At 38.7% G+C, this 22,834-nt stretch overlaps 1 protein-coding gene across 1 annotated transcript; it reads left to right on the forward strand.

Moving 5' to 3' along the window:
• Positions 1-3,550: 3,550 nt before the first annotated feature.
• On the forward strand, positions 3,551-13,653 carry AGO3 (Argonaute 3). Its single transcript, XM_028315439.1, has 8 exons — positions 3,551-3,726; positions 4,272-4,449; positions 5,302-5,559; positions 6,993-7,220; positions 8,824-9,007; positions 9,571-9,736; positions 10,438-10,656; positions 11,383-13,653. Exons 1-8 carry the CDS (start codon positions 3,551-3,553, stop codon positions 11,645-11,647), a joined length of 1,674 nt encoding a protein of 557 aa, XP_028171240.1. The 3' UTR covers positions 11,648-13,653.
• The last annotated feature ends 9,181 nt before the right edge of the window (positions 13,654-22,834 follow it).

The following is a 22,834-nucleotide window of genomic DNA, read 5'->3' on the forward strand; positions in this document are numbered from 1 at the left end:
GTGACCGTCGGCGGGACTCAATATTTAAGCGAACTTTGAATGCCTATAAAATCATAACTACTGGGTATTTTTGAATGAAATAAAAACTAATGTATTTGTAAATGTAAAAGCTTAACTGTAACATAGGTTTCAAGTGATTTTGCATACCTAGTAACATTCTCAATTCAATTCAATATCTTTATTGCGTTCTATGTTGTACATAAGGTCTTAAACAATATATTGTACAGTCTCAAACATAGACCCGGTTTGGGCACAGCAACATTGTGTTTTACAAACATTTATTAATTAATTCGGCATGCATAATTAGTGTTAATATTTAAAAAATCTTAATTTTAACCGGAAGTACCTACTTGATGTCATAATTTTAAAGATGTCAAGTTCACGATGTCAATTTACAATCATTAAAGTAATATTACTCAATGTTTACAATGTCAATATTTTATATAATATTATGTATGCTCAATTTAACAGTGTCACTTACCGTATCTCACTAGTGAAATACGGTCTAGGATGGGTACATACCTGCCCTGTCTATTCACTCATCTTGAAGAGGCTTCGATTANGCTCAATTTAACAGTGTCACTTACTGTATCTCACTAGTGAAATACGGTCTAGGATGGGTACATACCTGCCCTGTCTATTCACTCATCTTGAAGAGGCTTCGATTATAGTGTTTATTTATTTACTAGCTTTCCGCCCGCGGCTTCGCCCGCGTGGATTTTTGTCTGTCACAGAAAAACTTTATCGTGCGCGTCCCTGTTTCAAAAACCGGGATAAAAACTATCCTATGTTCTTTCCCGGGACTCAAACTATCTCTATGCCAAATTTCATCAAAATCGGTTGCGAGGTTTAAGCGGGAAAGCGTAACAGACAGACAGACAGACAGACAGACAGACAGACAGACAGACAGACAGAGTTACTTTCGCATTTATAATATTATAGTTGGGATTTTATTTAAGGACAACCAACAAAACATACACCATACATTCACAGTATCCTTATAAATAAATTAAGCTAAGGTGTTGCCTTAATTAAAGGTTGCTACGACATGCACAGAATGTTGGATAACAATAACGTTGCCAAAGTGACAGAATGCAAAACAATAAAATATTAACTAATCGTCGGAGTATACAATTCAGAAATTTGTTTTTTGAATTTACGTAGCGAAGATGACATATCAACGCTGGCCCCGGACGAACGTGACAGGTTGCTAAATTGTGACTGAATCCTGTTGATAGAGGAGAAATGACCCAGATTTGTCCTAAAACTAGAGATTGCAAAATCCGGATTTTTTTTAAATCCGGTTTTCCGGATTTGTGTTACGTACAAATCCGGATTATCCGGATTTTTCGAATATTAATTTAAATAAAACGTAGTTTTTTTTCAAAAGATGTAAGTATTTGAAGAAAAGCGTTTTATTTTATTATCGCGCATGGAATTTATTCCTCTTATTTTCGGTTTGCGCTACAAATTTCGAAATTATTTGAACCTTGCATTATTTTTTTCGTTTTAGTACAACTGCATTTCAGAATAAAAACTTGCTTGTACCTATAAAATATTTTTTTTTTCTTGTCGTGTCGATAAAAAACCTATACAGAGACCAGCCCAAAACTCCGCCACAAGAGTGGCGTTGTCAGTAGCCTTCATTAAATCTTCCTGCTTGCAGTTTTTTGGGCAGGCAGGGTACGACATCATGTGCTTCGTCGAATGGGGAACAAAACCACACTTGCACTCCAAGTTTGATCCACCCAAGAATCCCCACCTGACACCTGAACAGATTGTCCTTACTACGGCAGACCTGTCCGAAGTCTATAAAGATTTCCAGGTAGGCCAGGGGAGCTAATTTTTTTATTATAATTTTATTTTACACTTTTAAGTTGTATTTCAATCTCAGGGCCCTTGTCATTATTTACGACCAAAGTGCTCGGGAAGACGAATCCAACGAACTCAAACTCTATAAGTTTCTGCCGTTTCGGTTAGGAGTTCCTATGGCCACCTCCTGACTTCATCATCAGGACCCTGAACATCATCTAGCACTTTTGCTTGAAAAGACAAATCCAACAAACCCAAATTTGATGAGTTTCCACCGTTTCGTTTAAGAGTTCCTATGGCCACCTCCCGAATCCATCATCAGGACCCTGGGCATCATCTAGCACTAAAGTGCTCGAAAAGACAAATCCAACGAACCCAAGTTCGATGCGATTCCGCCGTTTCGTTTAAGAGTTCCTATGGTCACCTCTTGACTCCATCATCAACCCAGCTAAATGGTCGCCCGACAGAAACGAGACATACCTCAGTTTTTTTGTCATGTCTTAATTAGTTAAATTATATATTATTTATATTCGAAATCTATGTATAACACCAAAATATTACCCTTTGTTTTTGTTTAGGCGTTATACAAAAACTAATACAAAATGCCTATTTATCACCAAAATTGGTAAATGTATGTACCTAAATGTCTATTACAGCTGCTATGGAATGTATTTAGGTGACCTGGAGATACAGCCGGATTATACAGGGTGGAAAAAATAATAAGTTACAAAATCCAAAAATTCAATGTTACCAGCTTCCATAATCTGTACCCTATTAATAGTACCATTTGAAAGAGCTCGTGAAGCACTTTCAGAATCAGTAACTAGTTTTTCGATATCTTGTATAGTTTAGAAATAATCGAGTGAGATCACTTATCGTTCCATATGTATAACCACCCTGTATAATCCGGTTGTATCTCTAGGTCACCTAGATACATTCCATAGCAGCTGTAATAGACATTTAGGTACATACATTTACCAATTTAGGTGGTACATAAGCATTTTGTATTAGTTTTTGTATAACGCCTAAACAAAAACAAAGGGTAATATTTTGGTGTTATACATAGATTTCGAATTTAAATAATATATAATTTAACTAATTAAGACATGACAAAAAAACTGAGGTATGTCTCGTTTCTGTCGGGTCTGGGTTTTTTTTGTATGGGGCGTGACCGTTCTTCTTTGGCATGAAGCAACGTTTTATAGCACACATAAAGGAAAAATTCCGAAAACCTTAAATTTTTAGTTACATTACAAAATATATATTTTTTTAATAAATATAAACTTATGAATTTCATTTTGCAATAAAAATACCATAGTTATGACTCGATTGTCGTAATGAACGAACTTTGTAAACCTTGCAGGTTTGTACGGAACCCTCGGTGCGCGAGTCCGACTCGCACTTGGCCGGTTTTTTCCTTATTTGCTCACCGTTTAGACCTACCCTAGACTACGACAAACATTTTAAAACCAAAATCAGCTCAATCGGCCCAGCCGTTCTCGAGTTTTAATCAGACTAACGACTAACGAACAGCAATTCATTTTTATTTATATAGATAATGTAAGCACTCATAGTAAAACTTGTGATTGTTTTCTAGAGTTCTAAGACCACGTGTTTCTTGAACTTTCTTGTCAGTTCATTCATTGTCAACTTTGTGTTTATTATTATCAACCTTTAGTATTTTATTATCTAAAAACCGGAACCAAATTTCATTTAACATTTGTTTAGACATTTAACTATGTGTTGTTATTATTTCATTTTTAGTGTGGACCACATTGATGATACTATGACACCAAGATCGACGTTTGAGAAAAATGAAAAGGGAGAGGTGATCAAGATCAGTTATATTGACTACTATAAGAAAAACTACGGGATCGAAATCATGGATTGGGATCAACCTATGTTGATATCCAAGTAAGGCATAATATTATGTTAATTATGTTTATTTATAGTTGTCAAAATGATGGCGTAGAGTAGAGCATTAAACCTTGTTTCCGGGCTTTAGAACTAGGCCATTGGTTCCCAAACTTATTTGAGACGTGCCCCCTTTCGACCATACAAAAAATGCCGCGCCCCCCATCCTTCAGTCAAGATTATTTATTGGTCGTAACGATAAGTCTGGAATGCATTCTCTCAGCGGTCGCAGGTTTCTTAGAGATGGCCCGCGTCCCCCTTTAAAGGTCTTTGAGCCCCCCATGGGGGGGCGCCCCCCCACTTTGGGTACCAATGAACTAGGCTTTCAAATGGTACTAATATTGGTGGGAGGTGGGGATGCATACATTTGAAAGTGCTTGTCGCAGGATGTGCGATTTATTTAACGCCGAGCGTAGGTAAACTTTAGGAAAAATAAAAAAATATATCTACGGCAGACAGCGGATTATTATCGTTGAATTTTCCGACAATATGTACGATAAAATCTTTGTTAATTTGATTTTTCACTTACTTATATGATCTTACAGGGAATCGAAGCTTATGTCCGGACAGCCTGCGCCGGTGGACTTCATGATATGCCTGGTGCCTGAGCTGTGCCAGCTGACTGGGCTGACCGACGACCAGCGAGCTAACTTCCGGCTCATGAAGGACGTCGCTACTTATACCCGCATCACGCCTAACCAGCGCCACGCGGCTTTCAAGAAGGTAAATGGTGGACTGATGATATTCCTGGTGCTTGAGTTATACCAGCTGATCAGGTGGACTGATGACCAGCGAGCTAAATTCCGACTCATGAAGGACGTTGCCGCTTATACCCGCATCACGTCAAATTCATCGCCTTACTCATTCATTTGCGCCGTTTCATTCTTAGTGTCCACTAGCTGTGCCCCGCGGTGTTAGCCGCGGTAAAACGTAGCCTAAATGTTAATCCAGGGTGTCAGCTAACTCCATATCAAATTTTATTAAAATCGCTCCAGCCGTTTAGACGTGAATAAGTAACAAACATACACACTCACAAACTTTCGCCTTGATAATATTAGTAGAATGGACAAACTTGACCTTCTTTGGTTGGGTTTTTATGGCGGTCAAGCTGTAGATACTGGCTACACAGGAGTTGCAGTGGTGGGAACGAGAGGTAAGGGAGGGAATAGTCCCGTAATTTATAATATTAGTGTGATAAGGACCGGACCCTGCCCCTTCTTAGATCAACGAAGTTGTGATTTCGAATGGTGTCAAATAGTCTATTGTTACGGGGCAATACGGGGCACATAGCTCGTAGAGACGATGGCCGTTGGGGCAGAAAAGTTCTCGAGTGGCGACCACGGGCTGGAAGACGTAGCGTGGGGAACGTACGTAAACTAGGTGGACCGACGATCTCGTAAAGGTCGCGGGAAGAGCCTGGATGCGGGCAGCGCAGGACCGTGCATTGTGGAAAACCTTGGAGGAGGCCTTTGTCCAGCAGTGGACGTCATTTGGCTGAAACGAACGAACGAACGAGTCTATTGTTGCAGTCCACACGATAGACGAACATCAATTTGTAACAATCTTCCTTTCCAGTACATTCAAAACGTGATGGAAAACGAGACGGCCAAAAACCGCCTGGCCGGTTGGGGTCTCAGTATAGCGCCAGAGACAATAAACATAACTGCGCGAACGCTGCCGCCCGAGCCTATACACTTCGGGAATAACGTCAAGATCCCGGGCAAACCCGAGGCGGAGTGGAACAATGAAGTCACCAGGAATGCGGTGATGCAAGCTGTCGATATACTTAGATGGGTGGTGTTGCACACACCTCGGGATAAGGATGTTACTACGGTGAGTTTGTATTGACAGCCTCTGTGACAGACAAGAGAAGACAATTTGAAAATTATAAATAACTTGAAAAAAGGGATTCCGTGGAGGGTAGTTGAACGGGAAGCATGGTCGATCTGTTTTAATGGTTTCAATTTATTATTTAATGGATTTTAGTGTACAAATTTGGTGTTATTTTGTGTTCTAAAGTGCAGTGAAGTGGTAAATTACAAAAAACATTGAAATACTTCGAGTTTGAGCGCGCATCGAGTGTCGAGTGGGTTGTCGTATGAACAACCCGCTTTGGACCCGGTGGCGTCTTGAAACCTGCTTACGAGCATACTTAACTCCACGGAATCCATGAAAAATCAATAGAACTGAAACACCCACGTTCTATTGATAACTATGTCAATTTTCACTCGACATTGGCAGAAATAAACCTCCTAGAGAGGTTTGGTTGCCATAAAAAAAAAAAAAAAAAACTTGAAAAAATCGAACTGCCTAAGGCGGGAATTGAACCCACGACCTTCCGCTTGCCGGGCGACTGCTCTTCCAACTGAGCTACTTAGACACTGGATGAATGACGATGCGACTCTTAACGCTAAAAATTAAATAAAGAGAAGACAAGTTGTGGAATAGGGACGTATTCTGAGTAAAAAGCAAGAGTTTGAATTAGTTAACTCATCGAAAGTATTGGATACGTATTTTTCACTTTTGCAAAGGAATGAAAATTTAAAGAGATAAAGCGCGCCAAAGTCCAAAGGAGAGGCCCATGACGTCAAGGAGTGCTTAAACAGTAGCACTTAGTGACGTAACGCGGAACTTCAACGCACCATAACTAAGTAACAAGTTATTTGATTCACAAATAAAATATACGTGTCCAATATTTTTTGAATAGACGGACTAAGTTTTTTTTTTAAGAAACTATCCTATTGTTATTAGGCATTTTAATAAATTATGCATTTGATATGGAAAAAATACTAAGTTGATATACTGTTGTCAGTCTTTTATAATAAGTATTCACGTAGCTCTTTAACTACCCTCGAATCGAGACACATTAAAAATCAATTGTTATATCAAACCTCTGATACTCTTGTAATTGACGAGTTTCTAGTGTTGCTTTTCTTCAGACCTATGTTTTATTCCCGACGCAGTACCAATAAAATTATATAACGACATGTAAAGACGCTTATATACACTAGCTTTTGCCCGCGGTTTCACCCGCGTGAAATTTAGTTTGTCACAGATCATCATAAATTATAGCCTATATGTTATTCTGGGTTATAAACAATAATACTGTAAAGTTTCATCAAAATCCGTTCAGTAGTTTTTGCGTGAAAGAGTAACAAACATTCAGACATCCAAACTTTCGCATTTATAATATTAGTAGGATTAGTAGGATAGTAGGATTATGTCTAATTGCAAGTAATAAACATAATGAACTTTAACACTTTCAGAATTTCCTCGACACCCTCAAGAGATCATGCCGTCCTATGGGCATCGTCGTCGGGAACCCTGAAGTGATATGTCTGCCCAGCGACCGCTCTGATTGCTATACGGCAGCCCTGAGGAAATGCTTCTCGACGGCGCTACAACTGGTGGTGGTGATTTGTCCGACGGCCAGGGACGACCGATACGCGACTATAAAAAAGTTGTGCTGCGCTGAGAAGCCAGTGGCTTCACAGGTACGTTGTTATTAGAATAGGCTAGATGACACAATTATTTGTCCGTAAGACAGATAATTAGAAAATATTAGACTCATATTTTTTATTTTCTTTCATAATTAAATAATAACAGTGCTACATCGAGTTGAAATGGCGCGTTACGTCACGCTTGAGTAGATTTTTTACTGTAGCTATTTAGTCTAAGATCCCGCTATACAACGACCTTCACCGAGATGCTTATTTGATGAAACATATTTTATATTCAATTTAACATGTCAATAATTATATTGCTTAAGGGTTGCCTAATAAATATCAGTCCAGGATATGATTAATTAATCATTAAAAAAAGATTTTTTTTTAATATTTCATCGGTTTGACTATTAAACAAACTCCATACCAATCGAAAGTATGAAGCCCATAGAATATGCAAACGTTAGGTTGCCTATTCTTTTCCAGTCATAACTCTCGGGTTGCCAGGTATAAACAGGTAAATTGATAGAGCATTTTGCACCGGTCTGATAATTTAATCAAATTTAAATGAAAATAAAGATTATTTCATTATGAACACGGTGGTATAGGGTTGCCTGCGAAAAATCAGTCCTGAATGACGGTTGTCGAATTTTGTAAAGTGAAAATAAAACGGAAAGGTGACATTTTTAGAGTAGTTGGCAACATTTGGGAAAGACGAGTTGTATGAGGCGTTTGTGTGTCTTGTCAAGAGGTGTCGCTTGGGTGAAGAAATTCCTCCAGTGTTGCCATGCTTTGGGAGATTTGGTCCAAAAATGTCGAAAGTGGAAATAACGACTTCCGGTCAAAAAATTTGGATGACGCCTCCTGCAAAAGGGTCGTACAAATGACATTTGACCATTTTCATCTCGATCACCTGGCAACACTGGCAGCTACGGGGAAAAGTATTTTTTTCGACATGGGTGTCTTTAAACTTAAGGACGGACAGAAGGAGATATGGCAGAAAAAATCCAAAAATGGGGTTTGGTCGGTTATACGACCCAAATTAAGGGAAAAATCCGAAAATTCAGAAAATCAAGATGGCGACCGAGTGAGCGGCCATTTTGTTAAAAGTTTCAGATTTCTGATTTTTCAAATGCATTTTTTGGGCAGTTTCTTTGTCAGCTTTGCAATGGAGAGAAGTTGAACCTTAACTTCGAACTCCTCCTATGTTCTTCTGATTAATTTCGTTGCGGGTCCGATGATAGTTTATCTTTCTTCCGGGACAAACTACCTTCACTGGTTGGGTTTTTATCCTATTGGCGGTCAAGTTGTAGATCTTGGCTACACACTGCACTGCTAAAAAATTAATGAAACACTTCAATATTGAAGTTAGCAAATGTTAACAAACGTGTCCTCGCTGAAAACTGCCACGAAACTGCAACTTTCTGATGATTTTGATTAATGAAACTGAAAGTTTCAAACTGGTCGCGTCATGTGTGGTCTCAATGGACGCTATGGCAGAAACTTAGATGCAACTCAACTAGACGTTGTAGTTTCGTTGCAGTTTCGTTTCACCGTCTATTCTGGGCCGTAGCGGTCGTCATTTTGCTTATAAGCGCTGTTTTCCGCCAAATGCACCCATATACGTATTTATTAATGAAACGCTATTTCTCAGGTTATCAACGCGCGCACGATAATGAACCAACAGAAGATTCGCGCGATCACTCAAAAGATACTGCTTCAAATGAACTGCAAGCTGGGAGGCACATTGTGGAACATCACCATTCCCTTCAAGTCGGCCATGATAATCGGTATCGACTCATACCACGATGCCAGCAGGAAGAAGAAAAGCGTGTGCGGTATGTATTATAAAAGACACTTCGTTTCAGCCAAATGACGTCCACTGCTGGACAAAGGCCTCCCCCAAGGATTTCCACAACGACCGGCCAATGGCCATGCACCGCTCGCGACCTTTACCAGATCGTCGGTCCACCTAGTGGAGGGCCTGCGCACACTACGTCTAATTCAACGTCTTCCGGCTCGTGGTCGCTGTGCCCGCAACTACGTACGCGTGAAAATAGTTTGATAATATTTCCCGTTTTTGCAACATTTTTCTTTACTGCTCCGCCCCTATTGGCTGTTGGGTGATGTTATATAGCCTAAAGCCTTCCTCGATTCTGTCTATCTATCAAACACAAAAATATTTTTTCGTACCTGTAGTTCCAGAGATTAGCGCGTTGAAGTAAACAAACAAAGTCTTCAGCTTTATAATTTAGAAGTTTCGAATGTTGTCATCCTTCTCACACAAAGCGAGATGCCAGCATGAGCGACAGTGACAGATAGACCCGAAACTACGTAAACAGCGTAAAGGAGTAGTCCCCCAGGATCGTTTCAGAAATAAGACTTGTTTCTTTGTCTCCAGCCTTCGTAGCGTCGTACAACCAACCGATGACGCATTGGTACTCAAAGGCGGTGTTCCAAGACCGCGGGCAAGAGATCGTGGACCACCTCAAGATCTGCCTCGTCGATTCCCTCAAGTACTACCTGCGAACCAACGGATGCCTGCCTGACAGGATCATCATATACAGGTATCGTCCCTCTTGAAATCGACATCGACAGATTTTTTTTATACATATAAGATTTTAAACATTCGCGTTCCATTTCATTTAAAATCGCGACGTTTATTAATGAGTTACATTATTATTTATGTACTCACGACTCGACGTTTCGGCTGCGATGCTGCAGCCGTAACTCATTAATAAACGTCGCGTTAAGACCCGTGTCTTGCTATTTTTTATACATGACAAGGCAGGTTCAATTCGACCACAATCGCACCTGGTGTTAAGTGAGATGCAGTCTAGGATGGTGCATATCTGCCTTGTAAGTGCCAATTCACTCTCGCCTTGAAAAGGCCCAGGTTATAGTGTTAAGGAAAACGGTTTTTCTGGGAACTGCGTAATCTTTCTTTCATAAGCGTCAGTCAAAGTTGAAGCTGCAAAAGAGACGTATAGTCCAATCTTCAGTTAATTTAAGAAAACGGTATGATTTGGGGGCACTCAACTTCCCTTTCACATTGGTTATTATGATTGAAAAAAAATAGTCTGAGTTACAGCTAACAAAAATGGCTGCCAATCCAAGATCGTTCTAAAAATCAACCATAACTTGAAAGAATTCGTCTTTCATTAATTATTTTAAAAGTCAGAGCTCTACGAGTACATGTGTGTTGGAAATTTTGTTTATTACTTACGAGTATTAATCCAATCTTTGACGAAGAATATTGTCCTTACAGAGACGGCGTAGGCGACGGGCAATTCAAAGTGATCAAAGATTTCGAGATCCCTCAAATGCAAGTGTGTTTCTCGCTCATGGGTGAGACGTACAAGCCCACTCTGACGTATGTGGTGGTGCAAAAGCGCATCAACACGAGGATATTCATGAAGAACCACAAAGGGTACGACAATCCGTACCCAGGCACGGTTGTCGATCATGCCATCACTCGCCGCGACTGGTAAGAACCTTTGTTTGTGTATTTGTATCTTTATAAGGTAGTGGGAATATGGTTTCCATCATAATATTAACCTTATTCGCTTGTCTTATGGTCCAAAAACAATGAAAAAAGATTTGATTATGATTATGTCTTATGGTCCAAAAAAACCTTTGATTGTGTGTTGTATCTATTGATAAGGTAGTGGGAATATAGTTCCCACCATATTTTGAACCTTATTCGCTTGTCTTATGGTCCAAAAACAATGAAAAAAGATTTGATTATGTTATGACTGACTGTAGGGTTATTTGATCTATAATTTTCGACCTAACTTCTTGCGAAGTGGCTGAAGCTAATCGAAGTAAGATAGTGCAGACATGCACTTCGCTTCGAGCAACCTCGCCTCGCCCGATTTCCGATTGTTGTCGGTATTGAGCTCGAATCATAGAAGTCAATAATAAATTGCACTAATCGTCTATAAACTCAGGTCCATGCAAAAGCTGTTATTTTGCATAATTATGATAAGGATAATCCATATCTATTTCACATGTATTGGGGAGGCCTATTATTGACATGTGAATGCACGTATATCTAAGGCTGAGTTGCACCATCTTACTTTAACTTTAACAAACGTCAAAGATCTGACAAACTCCACACAAAACACTGGTTATTGTTACAGTTACTGTTAAAGTAAGATGGTGAAGCTTAGCCTATAATATTGTTAATTTAACAAAACATTTTGTCCAACAGGTACGACTTCCTGATCGTGTCGCAGAAAGTGAACCAAGGTACGGTAACGCCGACACACTACGTCGTCATTCACGACGACAGCGGAATGACGCCCGACCAGTGCCAACGGTTGACGTACAAAATGTGCCATTTGTACTACAACTGGCCGGGCACAGTCAGAGTGCCAGCCCCGTGCCAATACGCCCACAAACTGGCGTCATTGGTCGGCCAAAACATTCACCAGGAGCCGTCAGAGGCACTGGCCGACAGACTATACTTCTTATGAAGAGTCTATAGCGTGTATTTAAGGTTGATTAGATTAAAAGCGCCACTGCCTTTGATATGCCAGTTTGTCCACGAAATAAGTTGATTGTGAGTTAAATCATGCCTTTTGAAGGAATTATTGCTTGAATAACTACTAGTTTGGTAAAGTTAAATTTAATTCTTTCTTAGTTTATTAGCCTTATTTGTCCTGTAGCCACAATACATAATAAGTATGATGACACCAGTTAAAATTAACTCCAAGACAAGCATTTTAGAAGAACTCATTCATTTTAGTGTGATTAAATTTTAATTCAGTTTTCAAAATTAGTTTTTAAAAGATATTGAATCGATCAATTCGCTATGAGTGACGTGATATAACTGTATTTGTATACTATTTTTATGGTGTAGCATAGATTATAAAGAATATGAATGTTAATTTTAGGTGTCATAATTTCTTTTAGGCTACCGGGAGATTATTATGTTAATATTGCCTTTTTATGCTTGAAAAATTGAATTTTGTGGGCACACTGGCATCTGTGCCATAATAGTGTCTTATAATAAAAAAAGACATCAGATTCGATTAAATATAGAGAACATAAAGTTTATAGAGGTGAACCAGTCGGTTGTTATTTTTGTACTTATATTGACTATGTCAAATAATTTACTCTTTTAGTTTTAAGTACCCTATGTACCTTGTGACAAATGGATAATTAATTAATTAGAATATGTGACTACATTTTCGTTAAGTTCGTATGGTTAGCGTCAGTAAGATTTAGATTTGTGAAAAATCTCATTTGAGATTGAAGTTAAAACAGCTATTTGCTGTTAATGTCATGAGCCATATCTTGTTCGAAAATACGTGTATTTTTACACTTGTAATTGTTCAGTGTGAGATAGAATTATACTATCCAAAGATTTATAAAATAGAGCAGACATTGTTTTTCAAAGGATATGATGGGATTGATCACATCGAAATAAACTTATATGGCATCTATGTTGTTTATTAAGCGCGATTTTGCTACAAAATTTGTTCATAAAAGAATCGTAAACATTTTATTTCCATTCCAAGCGCTTGTAACTTTATTGGACATTAAAAATAAAAATTCTAAATTGAAAATTGATATTTTGATACCATTCCAAAAAAAAAGTAGGCTTTTAAGCCGGGTAATTATATTATAATGCTCTAATTACTATAAAAGGAACGTAATGTGTAGTAAAAAAATATACATAGTTAGAAAAAGTACCTAGTCTGTATTTTTACAATTTAACGTTTTTTCATGGCGTAGTTTATTACGATGTTAATAATTACGTAACATAACATTAACGGCGACAGGGTAAAATGTAGTTCTTCGCCTATTTTATTCTGTAAGGTTTTTTTACATATAAAAGTTTATTGACTCGTCATACGTCAAACCTTTGCTCAGTTCAAAATTGCTTGCCAACTAATCAAATATGGCGTATTTTCCCAAACTACAGCTAGTAACGTGTATCTTGCGCTTGCCAAATTGAGATTTCCATCCAAGATCTCTTCTATCCCATCGGTCATTTGTTTCATGGCTCACTCTTAGAGAAATTCCTGGTAAAATCCGTTCTATTAACTCCCCGAGTTATTAGTTGGTTCATCATCATCATCATCATCATCATCATCATCATCATCATTTCAGCCACAGGACGTCCACTGCTGAACATAGGCCTCCCCCAATGACTTCCACATCGCACGGTTGATTACGGATAGAGAATACAATCCCGAGCATGTTTTTCAATCCCGGGATTACGGGATTTTTGATGGGTAATCCCGGGATCCCGGGACTATCCCGGGATCAGCCTTATGTGGAAGCTGTTGTACGAATAACGTTAGCTGATACAATTTTGATGTTATGTTTGGATGAAAAATGACGTGTATGTAATCCCTTAGTTGATCCACCCATAGTCTTGAGAATAGCTGGGTATCGCTTACATTTAGCACTATTCCCGTCTTTCGCAACTAAAAAATTACTCCACACTGATGACGTATCACTGTCTTTTTTATGTTTAACAAAGTCTCCCGCCATGGCCGCCGTTTAAAATACTTAATTTCAGATAATTTGCTTTCAAATTTAAATGACGTCACCTACGTAAACTTGTCACTGGCAGAATAATAAATAAAATAAAAATTCCTGGCGTATTTAAACTTTCGTACAGGGAATCCCCGAAGGGGAATTACCCCGCAACAATATTTTGATATGAGGTGATCGGGTGTTACCCCTGTTAGCCCGTCGGGGAGTTACCTTAAGAGAAGGCGAATTACCTTATCGAAGTATTCCGAGTGGGAAAGTCCCTTCTAAGGTCTACGAAAAAGATATTATTAGGGCCGTACCTGTAAAGTCCGTGTCCGTATCGTACCTTAGGTTTGTTTTTTATCGTTATATAATTTTATGCTAAGGTATAATCTAGGCAAGGTCATAGTCAAAGCGCAACGGATCGTAGAATGCAAAATAGACCTGTTTATATTATCAATCCCGAAAATACCGGGATTAGCCAAGTATAGTCCCGGGATTTTCGGGATCAGAAAAGGGTCGCGATCCCGGGAATCGGGATACCGGGATTGTATTCTCTAATTACGGATCTCCTCATTTCTGATTTGATCTCGTAAAGAAACACCGAGCATAGCCCTTTCCATAGCACGCTGTTAGTAGTTGGTTGGTAGTTGGTGAACAGTCGTATCTTGATTCTTCCATCAGTAATAATGTCGGTAATCATCCGCTTCCTGGACCAAGGCTGGATTTCAACACCCTAGCCCAGTCCTGCGACCTTCACCAGATACTCGGGAAGACGCCATTCGAGAACTTTTCTGCTCCAAACGGACATCAGTTCTATGAGCTATGTCACTACCACTGATACCTTACACCTTCTCTCAAATGACTCAATATCCGTTCAAATGTTACAATAATGTAATAACGCAGGTTAGCGTACCATCCCTACATTGTCGACTTTCCACCAGCTCGCACTAAGCGTTTCTATGGCTCTTTTATAATGCAAACAGCTAGGGACTGGAATTCGCTGCCTGCTGCTGTCTTTCCAGAACACTATAATCCGGGCCTTTTCAAGGCGAGAGTGAATAGGCACTTACAGGGCAGATATGTACCATCCTAGACTGCATCTCACTTAACATTAAGTGCGATTGCGGTGAAATACCTGCCTTGCCATACATAAAAAAAATTGTACGCTGAAATTAATATTGGCTAATAGATTTTAGTGCTTACACACAAAATTTGCGAACTAGGTGTTATAAAACCGGTAATAAGAATCTACTTAATAATTTTCCATCAAATGCGATGCAGGCCAAGAGCTTCTTCGTTGAGGATAAAACAAAAAGCTCACTGCAAATAGCGTTGCTACAAGAATATATTTTCACTTATTTTAAGTCGAGTTGTAAAACATACATACCTCTTTATGGTGCTCAAAAAAGAGATTATTCAGTGTGGTAGGTACTGCATAAAATGCATAAAGAAAAGCGTGTGAAATTATACTACTTTTTTGGCTTATTCCCAAAGGTCCACAGCTATACTGTTTAGTTCATACATTGATTCCCAATGGATCCACGAAAAGCATTTAAAATTCCATGGACCCAGTGGTAAATAAGAATAAAAGAGTCGTGGACCTTTGAGAATAACCCCTTTTTTTAACAATAATGTATAGTACAACATATTATTGTTGGTGCTATTGATGATACATAGTTAGTGAAATAATTGTAACTTCTTACTTTGACAAAATATTAAATTATCTTCATAAAGGTATCCCGTGCATAAATTCCATTTTTTCGTTACTATTATGATAGGTTAAGGCTAGAATCTCGCTAGTTGTCGCTACTTTGAATTAATTTTTATTATTTTCTTATTATCTTTAATGTCTATTTTTTTTCTTTGACTACGGGTTTCATTTATTATTACATAAATTATAAGGATACGATAATAGAACTTAAGTAAACCATAACATAACGTTTTGATCATACATTTATATTTGAAAATTGTTGTGTTTGTAATGTATGTGACGCACAGTATTATTAATTTTGAGAGTGCTCAATATCCTTAGTTCTTTACAAGACTTCACTGTGGGCCACTGTCAGAAATAAAAAGTTTTCTGACGGCTACTGTCAGAAATAAGAAGTTTTCTGACAGATACTAAAATTTCAATACAACTTTCTTCATCATTATCATTTCAGCCATAGGACGTCCATTGTTGAACATAGGCCTCCCTTAATGATTTTTATATCGCCCGCTTGGTAATGGCGTGCATCCATCGTTTTTATGAGATCATTGGTCCACCTTGTGGGTGCAAGTCCCACGCTGCGTTTTCCGGTAAGTGGCTTCCACTCCAGAACCTTGTTGCCCCATCGGCGGCTATTTCTGCGTACTATGTGCCCTACCCAGTGCCCATTACCACTTCAGCTTGCTAATCCGTCGGACTATGTCAGCGATTTTAGTTCTGCTGCGGCTTATTGTTAAGATGTTATAAGACTATTTAACTGCAAAAATGTATGTTCTGATGTGCAGTTAACTGTAGAAATATGTATCAAGTATTTTCCGAATCAATTACAGTTAAAACTAATATTTTTTGGGGCAATTTGAGGCTATTTACTATAAATAAATTCTATCCATCGTTAATTTTAGTTTAACATTTAATTACAATTTATAAATTGTAACCATAATCGGATTAGGGTGACAAATACATTTTCTCGAAATTAATGTAAAGCAAACATTCTATAATTTTATTGTGAAAATATGATTGCCAAATTAAATTGTTTGGGTCAGTGATTTGTATTTGTTGATTTAGTGTTATGTGTTGTTGAAAGATAACGGTTTTTGGTCTGTATGCTGTATAGACCAGGTTTAGGTGATAAGTGAAAAATAAAGTTTTTTTATAATTAAATAAAACTAGATTTTTATTTTAACACCAAAACATTGACAACACATTAAGAACCAAATTTTTTAAAGTTCGGTAAAATGACGCTATAATAGTAACATTCCCTATAAAACAGTTATGCAATATTATATTGCAATAACAACAACACCTAACGATAGGGTATAAGTTAAACACTTCAGTAAAAAAGTGACGTAAAATTGCCGCAATTACTTTGACAGCTAACTTTGTGGATGAGAACTAATCTGCCCGAAATATTTCGTCCTGATTAGTTGCAATGGATTCTGCGCCCGCGGCGACGCTTGACAGCGGATGCGACGCGCACGCGTCTCTAGACAGATGGGAATTAGACAACCCGGTACCAAGGCAGCTCTATTACAACGAACCTACGTTCGCATTTTCACATTTACCGTCTACATTGACCGTTTTACTCAGATATTAAGTCTTATAAAAGACCAAACTCGTCAATGGATACCGTAAACAGTACGGCGTCGTCAAAACTACGAATGGATCGCAGATTGGCTCACTATTACTCACGGTTTTGCAATTTGAAGTCGGTGGGAAATTCTTTTAGTTCATTTCGTGTCTGAAATTATTGCCTGCCAATGTGGAACGATTCTGGAAATTGGGTTAAGCATTGTAATTCTAGGCGTGCGCGTGATTGCTCCGGGGGATGTTAGAAAATAGGGTATGTAAAGCAATTAAATTATAATAGATAATGACCCTAATCTTGACTCAGACCTATTTATGTATTAATAAATTGCTATATTTCAGAATCTGAGCGTCTATTGGTCGACGGAAAACATGTGTGAGAAATGTGAGCTTATGTTAATACGTAAGTTTTTATGGTAAATTTTAAATTTTGTGAGACTGCATTTTCACCTGATGTTATATGTAGAGGAGCAGTCTATTTAGGGTAGTATGGTTTATTATTGGCTAGCAGATGCCTATTCTCTTTTGCCTTAAAATGTTTAATTACATTTGGAAGCTTTTCGCCCTTTCAGATACGTCAAGATGTATAATGATGGACTCATGGTCAGGGTGTGCAGTATTTGCTGCATTACGCCTATAATCATAAATTGATATTTCTCAAACGATTTGCTGTTCAAAAACATAGGGTTAGTCGTGTAACAAGCGCGATGTTACATCGATAACAAACTTCTAGCTCACCAACCCGTGGGCTGACGTAATCTATGTCGGTCTCCACCTCGGAACAAACTGAAATACCGACAGCGTGTGTGGGTGTCTGCGTTTAACGAAAGAGCTCCAGTCCATCAGGGCAGAACGAGACGGCGCTATACAGAGTGAGCGGGACGGAGGAATACGCAGCCCGTGGGAAATGCACAGTAGTGGTCAGATCAGACTGCGCGCGCGCCGGCCCAATGCACGTATTATTGTATTGGAATCTCTCCTGCTCATAACAGCTTATAAGATCATGTCGATGGCTTCGATCTGGCTTTTACACGGTCGGAATAAGACTCAAAGTTTGGGTTTTGCTTTTGAGATTTTGGTCGTATTTCACTGGGGATCAGTTATATAGGTAGTTGCGTCGAGTATAATGCGATGAATTTTTTAGCGATCGATTGAGGTGGATTCTGCGGTGGGCTTCGCTCGAGATGCAAATGTGTTTATGATGTTCGCCGCACACGCCTAGTAAAAAAATGATTGGACTAACACACAAAAGCGGATGTTCTAACGTTGTTTTGTTAGGCGAGTGAACAATGAGTGTTGATTACATTAAAGATATGTTAATATTAGAATAATGTAGCATGCGATTAGAAAGATTTAAAGGCTGTTAATTGGATAGCTCTATTGAAACCACATTTTCAAGCTCATTTGGCTCATCTTTTAACACTTAACATGATTGAAACGTTCCAAAGTATTGAAGTGATTGAAACTTATTTTAAGTTTCAAGCACTTTATTCTGGCATTATCAGGGGATCGTTTCAGACAATACATAACACGATCATCTTTTTGTACATGATTGTCCAATATGTTAGGGACAATAGTGTTTGAAAGCGAAGGGCTGGGCTGGTCGGATACATATCTTAATTAGGCCTCACATGGCGAACGTCTATCCTTTTTTATCTGGCGATCCTCCACCGTGACGAATATTTGTATAGACGGACAAACGATGTTTGAAATTGGACAGTCAAATTTGAGTCTTCTTACTACACGATTAAGTCGGTTGAGGAAGGTAAAACGACGTGGGCAGTTAAAAAGATGCTTTGATAATTAGAAGAATCGCTGACAAGTTTCACCGCAGCGCATTTAATGAATCGTAGCCATTTGTAAGTTGTGAATGAAAGGTAGGATGTGAGGAATTCTATCGGCAGACCGCGACGCGTGAGCGCTAGGGAGGTCTCGACGCTTCGTGTTGTAGAAAGTTGGAATGTCTAGCTTTTATTTATTTAGCTCTACCAACCACCTAAAATTCTACAGAGTGTTTTGTTTTGCATCGTTTGAAATGGGAACAACAAAACACATTGTTTTGTTTATGTTATATTTGTTATTGATACTTATAATAACTCTACATTCTGGACTAAATTAATATATTCACATGTTATCTGTCTTCTGAAATGATAAGTATTGGCATAATCTCGTTTTCTTAGGGTTAAACCCATAAATAACGAAACTTTCTATAGATTTAAAAGAAAAGTCCCAAAAGCAGATGGGTGAAAAAGTTGGTTTAATCCTCTAAGGTAAATAGTATAGTAATAGGCACGGTTTGACGATTTTCAGGCTTTTCATAGATGAAACGATAACTACATAATAGGCTGTTATTTTTAAACTTGTATGTTTATAATGGATGTCTTTTCAATAATAAACTTTCAATCTAAGTAGTTTTCAGATAGTTTGTTTTGTCAAAATTAAGATAATTGATTAACAAAATCAATACTAATCGTGAGGGGCATCCAATAACTCGTAGACTTACTTCTTCATCATCCAAAACGCATAAAGTTCGCAGTAAATGTGAGTTATAATTTTATCCACTTCATTCAGCAGTCTGACCTCTAATACTGTGGATTAAATAGACAATTCTTAGCCTTTATTTGTTCGTGTTAAGGTTGATATTTGTTTTGTTTTCTTGGATGCAAATCCTAAGACTAGGTCAGGTCCGCAATAAAGTATGGGAGGCATGAGGTGCCCTGCCGCGTTTGTATAAACAGAATGCCCCCGTGTACGAATACCGAACTCGTTTATTTTGCACCAAATGAATGTTTAGAATGCTAACTCTTTGGACGCTAGGTTTTGTTTATAGGAATTCGTCGTGTTGCTTTGATAAAGTTTAGGGATCTGCAAATTCTGTTTAGCTATGAGAATTGAAACTATCAGCGTATCGATCTTTAGAAAACAGAAGGCTGTGTAATATTTTTAAACATAATCAATTAATTGGTAGAAGATGCTGTCTTAGCTAGAGTCCACTTTCCGCGTAACATTTTATTGAATGAGCATAATCATCCTTCCCAATTGTAAAATAGGTTACTGATATGTTAATTTCATGTCTACCTATCTGCATTCCTGGGCTGGGTTGCACCATCTTACATTAATTTTTACAAACGTCAAAAGTCGGTCAAACTCCATACATAAAGCACCGGTTATCGTTATACTTATAGTCAAAGTTAAGTGGTGCAACTCAGCCTAAAAGTTCCAAGCCCATTTTGGTCCGTATACGCGACATATTTTCGTGACAAAACGAATTCACACAAAGCTGTATTCCTACTCCACTTGCACATTTGTGCTATAGATTTACAAGCAACAACTTAACCGGCAACTAGAACAAGCCTGGCGAGTAATTTCCTAGTTGCTTGTTCGCGTCTGTCAGCTTTCAGGGTTTCAGTTGCCTCGGGCGCTCCGCCGTGGGAACCAAAGGGTTAATCTTGTCCAAGAGCGATCTCGGTTCTCGGTACTCGTCGAGATTAAAATATGGGTATTTTGTGATGTGAACTTTTAATTGATTGGAGGATAGAGGGTGTAGAGAAATAGTAAAAAGTTATTCGAATTGAACCATTTCATTACAAAAGTAACGTCAGCAGTATGAATCTAAACGCTGAAAATCTTACTATATGTAGTCCGAGTAGGTGCGTTATTGCAACAAACAGGTAGAATCTTATGTGCTGACAGTCTGGAAATAGTCAGACTGAATTACAATATTCGGTCCGCCCACAAGGTGGACCGACGACCTCATAAAGGTAGCAGGAAGGCGCTGGACGCAGGCCGCTCTACCAACCGGGCAACATGGAAAGCATTGGGGGAGACCTATGTTCAGCAGTCGTCCTATGGGTGAGATGATGAGGATGATGATGATGGTAATAATATTGAAGTAAAGGGATTGGAAATTAGACTCTATGACTTAATAAAGTAATCCCTAGGTTGTCTGGAAGAGATACGAGTAGGTTCATAGCTAAAACACCCGCCTAAATTGTGCCGTTTCTTTTGTGTAGGTTTCTTTCTCTCTATCTTTTCGTTAAAATATCTAATTAAACCTTTTACAGTTTCAAATCAGTTCATGGAATTAAAAATTCAACTTGAAGCACTTGAGATTAGTAACCGTCTCTTAAACTGTCTTTTAACCACAGCCGGCGAAACTCATAGGAGTTATGGGGTACTGAGTACCATTACTCGATGTTCAACGGGTCGAGATGAATGGTCCAGTGTACATGTGCTTTCAATGGCTCGCTGTCATCCTATTATGGCGGCGGCGACCCTTTATAAAGCCGCAGGGGCGGATTCAGGGTGTAAATTTAAAGTGGAACTCGTACAGTTGCGCCCTGTAATTGAAAAGGACGGCTTTTGTTTTAAGCGGCACAAGCTGAACGAGCCATAAAATATTATAGCTACTTAGGAGCGTAAAAAGGTAGTTCAAGCGTTAGTGATGAGGCCGCCAGAATAAGTAGAAGGTACCTAAGAACCCTGTGTACCTAAATGGTACCTATATTTTTCATTTGAATATCCAGAAATTATCTAATACATCTTATTCATCTATTTAACGTGATGGTTTCAATGTTGGTATTTTGCCTTCTTTAGGTGTTAGATAAAAACCTTTTACCTCTCAAATTGACGTCTCATCATCTGCCTACACTGAGTCCATGTGTGGTCACGTGAAAGTGCTAGTAAAATAAGGGCACGCGCTTTATGTCACAATTTTATTCCAATGCTATTTAGATAATTGTTAATATTGTTATGTCATCATCATCATCATCATTTCAGCCATAGGACGTCCACTGCTGAACATAGGCCTCCCCCAATGCTTTCCATGTTGATCGATTGGCAGCGGTCTGCGTCCAGCGCTTCCCTGCTACCTTTACGATGTCGTCGGTCCACCTTGTAGGTGGACGTCCCACGCTGCGTTTTCCGGTACGCGGCCTCCATTCCAGAACCTTTCTGCCTATCTGTATATTGTTATGTATTGTATTTAAATTGGAAACATGCCAAAAAATTCTCAGGTGTAAGGAGGAATTTCTCTGGCAATTCTGAGTCCGGCCCTGTGTCGTCACGTGATAACGCCGGTATAAATAAGCGCGCGCGCGTCATGTCGGGCGACGTCGATCGCGACGCCGCAGATATATTATGTACCGCGCGATATAAATCGTCATACATAGATGATATTGTCATACAAGAGGGGACAGGCCCGCTAGCCTTCATATAATTTATATTTTGAGCTGATGTTTAAATACTTTTTTGAAATAAGACTGGCGGTTTGGCCTGGGTGTGTGGGTTGGGTTAGAATATTTTAGAATTTTCAATTATACCAGACTAGTATTCATTCATCATCTATTCTGGTCTGAACCCTTGTTAAAACTGTATTCGTGGTTGTGTATAAATAACATCTATTGTGAATCAGCATTTATCTCCAGTTTCAAAACTGAGCTTCTCTGTTTACATCAGCCAATGAAAGTCCAGTGCTGGATAAAAGGCTTTTCCAAAGTGATCTTTGGAAAAGCCTTTTGTCCAGCGCAATAAAAAGGAGAGGTGTCGTGATCGACACCTCTCCTTTTTATTTCATCCAGCCATTTCCATTTATCTTTTAAAGCCTACACTCAAGCCTTCAGTTCCATTCCACTTTGTGTGCTAACAAATGTGAAGTCTTGATTGCTTTCGAAATAATTGCACACTTTGAATCTCATCACATCTCCTTAACGGTCCCATAACACTTCCTGAATAACTGACGTTTCATTCGCATAACATCCATATTCAAGCCACGTAATCTCCATGCAAACATTGAAACAAAATAGGAAACTTTGCCCGCCCATCGCGGGCTCTCAAACGCGCCGCGTCCGGTCGGTGGTCTCACTGAGAAGCGATATTA

The sequence above is a fragment of the Ostrinia furnacalis genome, unplaced genomic scaffold, assembly GCF_004193835.3.
Source record: "Ostrinia furnacalis isolate ACB-3 unplaced genomic scaffold, ASM419383v2 OfSCF5121, whole genome shotgun sequence".
Lineage (NCBI taxonomy): Eukaryota > Metazoa > Arthropoda > Insecta > Lepidoptera > Crambidae > Ostrinia > Ostrinia furnacalis.

Coding starts and splice junctions, on each gene's coding strand:
- AGO3 (XM_028315439.1), top strand. CDS start 3,551: ATGTGTTGTTATTATTTCATTTTTAGTGTGGACCACATTGATGATACT. Junction 3,727..4,271: donor CAACCTATGTTGATATCCAA/GTAAGGCATAAT, acceptor ATGATCTTACAG/GGAATCGAAGCTTATGTCCG. Junction 9,737..10,437: donor GACAGGATCATCATATACAG/GTATCGTCCCTC, acceptor TTGTCCTTACAG/AGACGGCGTAGGCGACGGGC.